This window comes from Octopus sinensis, linkage group LG29 (assembly GCF_006345805.1).
Source record: "Octopus sinensis linkage group LG29, ASM634580v1, whole genome shotgun sequence".
In the NCBI taxonomy this organism is placed as follows: Eukaryota; Metazoa; Mollusca; class Cephalopoda; order Octopoda; family Octopodidae; genus Octopus; species Octopus sinensis.
Window position 1 is genome coordinate 7870011 of NC_043025.1, and position 10000 is coordinate 7880010.

The 10000-nt window shown below is 38.4% G+C and overlaps 1 protein-coding gene across 2 annotated transcripts in view; it reads left to right on the forward strand.

Annotated features, from left to right (window-relative positions):
- LOC115226169 (C-Maf-inducing protein) overlaps window positions 1–10000 on the forward strand; it is a 116177-nt gene that overhangs the window by 87142 nt on the left and 19035 nt on the right. For both annotated transcript variants that reach the window (XM_029797166.2, XM_029797167.2), the window contains exons 8-11: window positions 2250–2351; window positions 5072–5152; window positions 8342–8407; window positions 9995–10000. The exon at window positions 9995–10000 is cut by the window's right edge and continues 21 nt beyond it. In XM_029797166.2, the coding sequence (XP_029653026.1) occupies window positions 2250–2351; window positions 5072–5152; window positions 8342–8407; window positions 9995–10000 (255 nt within the window). The remainder of the gene's footprint in view (window positions 1–2249; window positions 2352–5071; window positions 5153–8341; window positions 8408–9994) is intronic.

A 10000-nucleotide genomic window follows, 5' to 3' on the forward strand; every position in this document is an offset into this window, starting at 1 on the left:
TGGTGCCAATGTGTAGAATTGATAGAATATCAATGGTGTGAGTGGATTTTCTGGAAGTAGGGTTCACTCAATATCCAAAAGCCTTGGACTAGCTGTGAAAGAGACAAAAGATGTCGCCAAAAAATTTGTCAGAACCTTTTGAGAAGGCACGCCATTTAGGAAACATTTTTTCACGCTGAGAGTTGCTGAAGCATGGAACAAACTGCCGGCATCAGTTGTTAGTTGTCGGAGCACTGTATCCTTCAAAACTTCCATGCTTCCTGAGATTCGCCAACACTACACCTGATTTTCTCCCCTCCATACACATGCTGAAGCATGGAACAAACTGCTGGCATCAGTTGTTAGTTGTCGGAGCACTGTATCCTTCAAAACTTCCATGCTTTCTGAGATTCGCCAACACTACACCTGATTTTCTTCCCTCCATACACACGCAAGCAGGTATTTGACAACCAAGAGAATACCCTCCATCAGGCATTTGCCATATTCTGAATGCCTTACTTCCCTGGGCATGGACACATTGAAACTCCGACGTCTGGCAGCTGACTTGGCAGACACCCATAAAATTATCAACCATCTTACAAACAATAACTCTGAGCACCTTTTCAAACTCCACCTGTCTAACACCTGTGGACATGTTTACAAAGTCAGAAAACAGCACAGCTCCCATGACTTTCGGAAACATTTTTTCACGCTGAGAGTTGCTGAATCATGGAACAAACTGCCGGCATCAGTTGTTAGTTGTCGGAGCACTGCATCCTTCAAAACTTCCATGCTTCCTGAGAGATTCGCCAACACTACACCTGATTTTCTCCCCTCCATACACATGCTGAAGCATGGAACAAACTGCCGGCATCAGTTGTTAGTTGTTGGAGCACTACATCCTTCAAAACTTCCATGCTTCCTGAGATTCGCCAACACTACACCTGATTTTCTCCCCTCCATACACACGCTGAAGCATGGAACAAACTGCCGGCATCAGTTGTTAGTTGTCGGAGCACTGCATCCTTCAAAACTTCCATGCTTCCTGAGAGATTCGCCAACACTACACCTGATTTTCTCCCCTCCATACACACGCTGAAGCATGGAACAAACTGCCGGCATCAGTTGTTAGTTGTCGGAGCACTGCATCCTTCAAAACTTCCATGCTTCCTGAGATTCGCCAACACTACACCTGTTCTTCTCCCCTTAGGAACAATAAGGGCAACGGCTTTGTTACAATTATTAAAACATTGGTAAAATGCTTTGTGGTTTTTGTTCAAGTTCTGTATGCTATGAGTTCAAATCTTACTCAGGCCAAATTTTCTTTTCAACCTTCTGGAATCAATTATATAATATATAAGTTCTGATATGAAAAGTATTATGACAGTTGCTTTTCATAGGATCCTATGGAGGAGGTACCTGCGGGCTCTGCCCCAACAACAGGCAGGAAATCTAGGGGGTCAAGAATGATATTGTTTGATAATATCCATGGTCTTGGTTGGTCATGGTTGGGAATCCAACAAGAAAGAGTAATGATGGTTGCTTGTGATGGAACCATATGGTGAAGATACTTGAGGGCATTGCCCTAATGACCCTCTTAGGAACTGTGGCCATTCAAGAATTTGGACTTGGAGATCGCCATTTCCAGCGACTTCGAGGGCCACCTCCCAGTGGTGTCAGGCATCATTGAAAACCCCTCGACTACAACAAGATGACCAAAGTTTGTTTTTTTCCCCCAAGGTCTGGGGTCTCCCGCCCCTAAGCCCTAGACCATCACCTAAACATCATAAGGGGAAAGTGTAACCTCTCGAAAGAGCTGTTCTTCACTCCTGCTCCAGAGCGTCGGCTGCGGGGTCACTCCGAAAAACCCTCTATCTACGACGATTTCATCTCAATCGAAGGAGAGGGGCTTTCTCCGTCCGGGTTGCGGATCCGTGGAATAAGCTGCCGGATGAGATAGTGAAGATGCCGACGACCGCTCGGTTCAAAGTCTCTCTTGGCCAGAAATGGCCTGAACTCTTTGCATGAACACCCTCCCTGTACATAACTCCATGTTCCCCTACATGGCCTTGCTTTTTGCTTTTTGAGCCCCAAAATTAACTTACCCGTCTTGTTGCCTAAGAACAACAACAAAATCAGGAACAGTGGGCAGAGAAACTGGATGGATGGGGTGGATAATGAAGTTGATAGTAATAGCGATGGGCATGGTGGAGATGATGTCGATGATGATGATGGTTTATATTGCTTATAATATATCTCTTTAATTTCAGTATGCATGGCCAGTCCAGCACATGCCCACACCCCAGAGTCCTACCCAATCTTATAGCTGTGTGCTTAGCATCTATATACTCCTGTTATGATGAAAAGAAGAAGTAAGTTTTTCAAACTAATTTACCCCATCCTCCTACTACCTCTCTCTATATCATTTTATCTCTATTTCCCCCCCCCTCTCTTTGTCACTTTCTATCCCTCTCTGTCTCCTCTCCTTTGTATGTTTTTGTTCTCATCTTTCCTTCTGGTGTATAAATCTGTATGAGTGCATGTATATGTGTGTGCATATTTGTATGTATTTTACTTGTTTCTGTCAATGGGTTGTGGCCATGCTGGTGCACTGCCCTGAATGTATATGTATATAATGTATATATCTATATAGGCGTAGAAGTGGCTGTGTGGTAAGTTGCTTGCTTACAAGCCACATGGTTCTGGGGTCATTCCCACTGCCTGACATCTTGAGCAAGTATTTTTACCCAAGACATCATGGTGACTCAAATCCTGTGAATGAATAAAATTGAATGGTAGGAAACTGTACAGATGTGCCACACCAATTTCAGCTAAGTATTACATTAAAAGTACACATGTCTGTTCTCTACAAGGCCCAGTTTTTGTTGCAGTGTGGTGGCGTCTATGCCTCAATAGCCCCGAGTGCTTTGGTAAGAGAGTGCAAGCTCCTGAGAGTCCCTCTCATGTTGGACAGGCCAAAGGGCAGAAAGGGGCCAGACTTATATGGACCGCTTCTTGCCTGAGGTAAAAACGAGTTCGTGTAGGGCAAACACCTCTACTAAGAAAGATAATGCTAAGTTGTCAGGAAGGGCATCTGGCCGTAGAAAGCTTGCCACACGCATAGCGCTGCATATATGTGCATAGCAGCGTCAACAGCAGTTTAAAACCAAGAAGACCTGGGAGAGGAAGGCCGTCTCTCAGGTATCTGTGAGCTACAAGTGGTGCTGGTGTAAAACAAATGTCCTAAAAATAGCTGAAGATGGGACCCTAATATAGACCTGAAAAAGCAGGGACCCATCTGGGGAGAAACAGGAAAGACAGCCCTGAGGAAAGTCATTGGTGGTGCAGGTGTGGGTGTGTGGTAAGAAGCTTGCTTACCAACCACATGGTTCTGGGTTCAATCACACTGCGTGGCACCTTGGACAAGTATCTTCTACTATAGCCTTGGGTTGACCAAAGCCATGTGAGTAGATTTGGTAGATGGAAACTGAAATAAGACCATTGTCATATATATATATATATATATATATATATGTGCGGGTGGCACGTAAAAAGCACCCACTACACTCACGGAGTGGTTGGCGTTAGGAAGGGCATCCAGCCATAGAAACACTGCCAGATCTGACTGGGCCTGATGCAGCCTTCCGGCTTCACAGTCCCCAGTTGAACCGTCCAACCCATGCTAGCATGGAAAACGGACGCTAAATGATGATGATGATGATATATACCGGAGTAAACACATAAATGTGAAACAAGGTGGAAAAAAGAGTACTCAAATACCAGTGGTAGAGTAATATGCTTTATTTAAAAGCAGCAGAAAATTCAACAAAACCTGTTACTCGGAGTTTCACGTTTCTGTTCGTCGGACAGTTTTTGTAAAAAAAAAACAAAAGAAAACTGTCCGACGAACGGAAACGTGAAACTCCGAGTAACAGGTTTTTATTGAATTTTCTGCTGCTTTTAAATAAAGCATATTACTCTACCACTGATATTTGAGTACTCTTTTTTCCACCTTGTTTCACATTTATGTGTTTACTCCAGTATATATATATATGTATATATATATATATATAATATGTGTGTGTGTTTCATCCTCACTACCATTTGGCAACTGGTGTTGGTGTGTTTATGTCCCTATAACTTAGTGGTTCAGCAAAAGTTACTGATAGAATAAGTACCAGGTTTAAGAAACAAAAACAAGTTCTAGGGCTGATTCATTCAAGAAAAAAGTTTTCTTCAAGGTTGTGCCCCAGCATGGCCACAGTCTAAAGACTCAAACAAGTAAGAGATGAAAGATATTCTGGGGTTGATTTGTTTAACTGAAAACCTTCAAGGTGGTACCCCAGCATGGCCACAGTCCAATGACTGAAACAAGTAAAATAAAGAAAAACAAAAAGATGGCATAATCCCCACAGGGATGGAGCAAAGGGGTTAAAGAAAAGGAACACATGTATGTGGAATACTCGGCCATTTACATGCTTAATACTCATTGTCGAAATCAGTGGAGAATCCGCTGAAAATGTGCGTGCTTGTGTGTGTTTGAAGTTGGAGGTAGTTTGTCAATTTAGTGAGAAGATGTATATATATAATCACGTGTGGCACAGGAGTGGCTGTGTGGTAAGTAGCTTGTTTACCAACCACATGGTTCCGGGTTCAGTCCCACTGCGTGGCACCTTGGGCAAGTGTCTTCTACTATAGCATCAGGTCGACCAAAGCCTTGTGAGTAGATTTGGTAGACGGAAACTGAAAGAAGCCCGTCGTATATATGTATATATATATATATATATATATATATAATATGTGTGTGTGTGTTTGTGTGTCTGTGTTTGTCCCCCTAGCATTGCTTGACAATCAATGTTAGTGTGTTTACGTCCCCGTTACTCAGTGGTTCGGCAAAAGAGACCGATAGAATAAGTACTGGGCTTACAAAAGAATAAGTCCCGGGGTCGATTTGCTCGACTAAAAGGCGGTGCTCCAGCATGGCCGCAGTCAAATGACTGAAACAAGTAAAAGAGAAAAGAGAGTATATCCAGTTTTACTTTATATATTGGTGTTGTTCTGTTGACTGAACATCTGTCTGTTTGTCCTGCAGGGGTCTATTGAATAACACTGACTGCTGTGAAGAGGATTGGAACCGAAAACTGATCTGTTACATTCACATGTTTGAAGCAATGTAAGTGATTTCCATTTGGTTTAATTACTACCTGTCTCTACCTGCTCGTTAGTTCTCTATTTCGTTTTTACTGATTTTGTTTGCTAATATATATACATACATACTTGCATGCATATGTACATGCATACATGCATGCATGCATGCATACATGCATGCATGCATACATACCTGTATGCATACACACATACATGCATGCATACATATATACACATACATGCATGCATACATACATATATACATACATAAATACATACATACATGCATATATACATACATAAATACATACATACATGCATATATACATATACATGCATACACACATACATGCATACATACATACATACATACAAACATACATACATACAAACATACATACATACATACCTACCTACCTACATACATACATACATACATACATACATACATACATACCTACCTACCTACCTACATACATACATACATACACACACACACACACACACACATACATACGTCATACATACATCATACATACATCATACATCATACATACATACATCATACATACATCATACATCATACATACATACATCATACATACATCATACATACATCATACATCATACATACATACATCATACATACATCATACATCATACATACATACGTCATACATACATCATACATACATCATACATCATACATACATACATCATACATACATACATCATACATACATACATACATCATACATACATACATACATATACATACATACATCATACATACATACATACATCATACATACATACATACATCATACATACATACATCATACATACATACATACATCATACATACATACATACATATACATACATACATCATACATACATACATACATATATATACACATACATACATACACACACACATACATACATATACATACATACATATACATACATACATCATACATACATACATCATACATACATACATACATACATATACACACATACATGATCCAACAAACAGGGGACCCAGGGTCAACCAAGGATGAGAGGGATGCATCATATCCATAGTCTCAATCCCACCACAAAGCCTAACGATGGTTGCTTCTGATAGGACCCTGTGGATGAGGGGTGCTCGAGAACTCCAAATCCATAAATTCCCAGGAATTGTAGACAGAGGAGATGAATGGTTAGGATAGAATTTTTATCATTTGTTTTTTATGTTGTTTCAATTGTTACATAGAGTTTAAATAAGCAAAATTTGGTTTAATTAAGCTTCGTTAATGGTATTTTGTCACTCCTCAATTTCGTTAACGAATACTATCATGTCTACAGCAATTTTTTATGATCATCATGCCCACTGAATTATGTTGCATATATTAAATTCGGGTTATTATGCTCACGTCATTAACTGTGTTAAATTTACTTGGTTAATTGTACATAATATACTTTTGCTTACTAATTACTTGTATTATTCCAATTGACTAAAAATTCCCAACTCCTATTATATAATAACCTTTAACTGTATTTCTGTTGCATGTAATTTGACTTAACTCTTTTGTTGCCGTATAAAGGCGGTGCTGCAGCATGGCCGCAGTCAAATGACTGAAACAAGTAAAAGAGTAATATTTGGTATCAAAAGGGTTAAAAATATCATGGTGAATTTTACCCCTTTGTTACCCTGTTGAGATGCTCTGTGTTTCTTTCAACTAATTTTAAATATAACAAAGAATTTAGTAAAATAACTTAGTTATCGTTAAGCTAGTGTTAGGAACAGAAATCGTGACTAAGGTTTGGTGGAAGATTTTAATTCAGAACTTAGGAAAACAAGACATTTGTACTACAGAACCAAAGGCAGTTTGAACCAGGTTAACATCGAAAGGGTTAAAAATATCATGGTGACTTTAACCCTTTTGTTACCATATTTCTGTTGAGATGTTCTGTGTTTCTTTCAATTAATTTTAAATATAACAAAGAATTTAGTAAAATAACTTAGTTATCATTAAGCTAGTGTTAGGAACATAATTTGTGACTAAGGTTTGGTGGAAAATTCTAATTCAGAACTTAGGAAAACAAAACATTTGTACTACAGAGCCAGATGCAATTTCAGTTGGGTTATTATCGAAAGAGTTAAATTCACACAGACATCCAAACAATCAATTAGACTCTCAAACACTCAGTTATCTATAAATGTTTAAAAAATTTTTTTATAAAGTCAAAGCATTGCAAAGTGTCAGAAATAATACAAATTGATAGTTTGTACTTTTACCTTGTATTCCAATACTTCAGAGTTGGGACTCCTTCTTCAGGAAAGCTTCAGAAATCACAAAACCCATGTCTCTGTAGATTTCCTGAAGAAGGGGTCTTAAACCCAAAATATTGAAATACAAGGTATAAGTACCAACCATTGGCTTACTTCATTTCTTTTAATTTGCATTGTACTAGTTTTATGATAAAAGAATTGAAAACATTTTTATATATATATATATATATAATATATATATATATATATATATGTCCTGTTTCTTTATTGTACTGTTTTTTCTTCATTTTATTGTAGTGTTTTTTCTTCATTTGTATTGCTTTTACGTCCTGTTTTTGTCACTTGTTTTACCCCTCCGCAAAAGAATTTTATTTAATTCCTTTTGCAGGAAGGACTGCTTCGACTGTGTTCTGTCCTTACCTTCGAAATACACTTTGAGTCGAACCAGGGGCAGCTGATGAAGGGGAATTTTCCTTGTATTGTTTGTCCTGTACTCAGTTTTTTCGTTGTTTAAAAAAAGTCCGTTTCCTTGTTTGATTTTATGTTCTCGTCTCTCGTTGTGTTCTACGTTTATTTGTGGTGTCCTGTACTCATATATATATATATATATATGTATGCATGTATATATACATGTAGATGTAAGTATGTACATATATGTATGTATATATGCATATATTTTATTTATTTATTATATTACTATATGACCGAACGCACGCGTTATTTCTCTATTTCTCTTCTCCAAGTTTATATATATATATATATATATATATATATATATATCTAAACATTATATATATATATATATATATATATATATCTAAACATTATATATATATATATATATAGATATATATCAGACAACACATCATGCTTATTATACTATTCTGCTATATACATATATATTTAGATATATTTTATCTGCTCTTTTTCCAGGACACCCTACGATGATTGGAGATGCATCTTGGGAAGTCTTCTGCAGCCTGTTCCCTTTCCTACTGAGTAAGTTAACGAACTAAAAACTTACCTAATTATTCATCTGCTTTTTTGACTTCTTGTCCTTCCTTGTATTTTTCTGTGAGTGAGTGTCTTCTATTATAGCCCTGGGAGCTTACAAGTGAATTGCAGGAGAATTTGATAGATGGAAACTGTGTGGAAGCCCATCATGTGTGTGTATGTGTGTATGTTTGGCAAAATACTGAGAGAATGAAAAAAGAAAAATTAGTACTGGGGTTGATTTGTCAATCTAAACCTTTCACGGTGATGCTCCAGCATGGCCACAGTCCAAATGGTCCAATGAGAGAAGTAAATAAAGAGATTAAGTTAGTAACTATAGAGAAAAAATTTTCAAACACATCACTGTGATACCAGTGCCGGTGGTATGTAAGAGAACCATCTGAATGTGGCCATTGCCAGTGATGCCCCAACTGGCCTGGTGCCGGTGGCACGTAAAAAGCACCATCCGATCGTACCCGGTAACAGCCTCGCCTGGCCCCCGTGCCGGTGGCGCGTAAAAAGCACCATCTGATCGTGGCCGTTTGCCAGCCTCGTCTGGCACCTGTGCCGGTGGCACGTAAAAAGCACCCACTACACTCACGGAGTGGTTGGCGTTAGGAAGGGCATCCAGCCGTAGAAACACTACCAGATAAGACTGGAGCCTGGTGCAGCCTCCTGGCTTCCCAGACCCCGGTTGAACCGTCCAACCCATGCTAGCATGGAAAATGGACGTTAAACGATGATGATGTTGAGTCCACCAGTGATAAGCTGCTACAAGGGAGATAATCTTTGCTTCATAATATTTGGTGGGATTAGAAGTTTGAATCTGAAGTTAAGAAAGAAGATGCATATGTTTGTTCCCAAACAATACTTATTTTAGTGCTGTTGACACTGCCGGATCAAATGGTACTACCCAAGTGTCGAAACCACAAGGATATCCATGAGGCAGCTGATGATGGGGGTATGTCGGTTTGTTGGTATGGCTGCTTTTGTACATGTGGAATAGTGTTATAACACATCCTTTTGATATATCTTTATATATAAAAGAGAGGTTGTGTGTCTGTCTCCTGCGATTTAGATTCCTAACTACTCACACATTTTGCAGTGCAGTTTAACCAAAAGCGGTTATCTTATAGTCGTGATTCATATCGAGCCCTTCTGGGTATTAGCGTGCGTCTACGATGAGTCGACGATTTAAAAAAAAATTTGCCATCATTTCTTTCCATTTTTTCGCTATTATATAAGGGAAGTAACTCTCTAAAAATGTCTACGATGAGTCAACGATTTAAAAAAAAATTTACCATAATTTTTTTTTCCATTTTTAATGCATTTTTTTGCTATTTTTTGGCTATAACTCTCTAAAAATGCTTATATAGTTATTTCCCTTACAAACCTGAGCAACGCCGGGCGATACTGCTAGTATATAAATATACTTTTGTTTTCTGTGTTTTAGTTACCTATATTGAATGTTTTTGTTGGTTTGTATGAATGGAAAACTGCAAGCAAAAAAAATAAATAAATGAAATAACTGATATATTTATTCTGTTTTATTCTAATTTCCTTTCTATTTTCTTTTCTATTTTCTCTCTACAGTGCCGT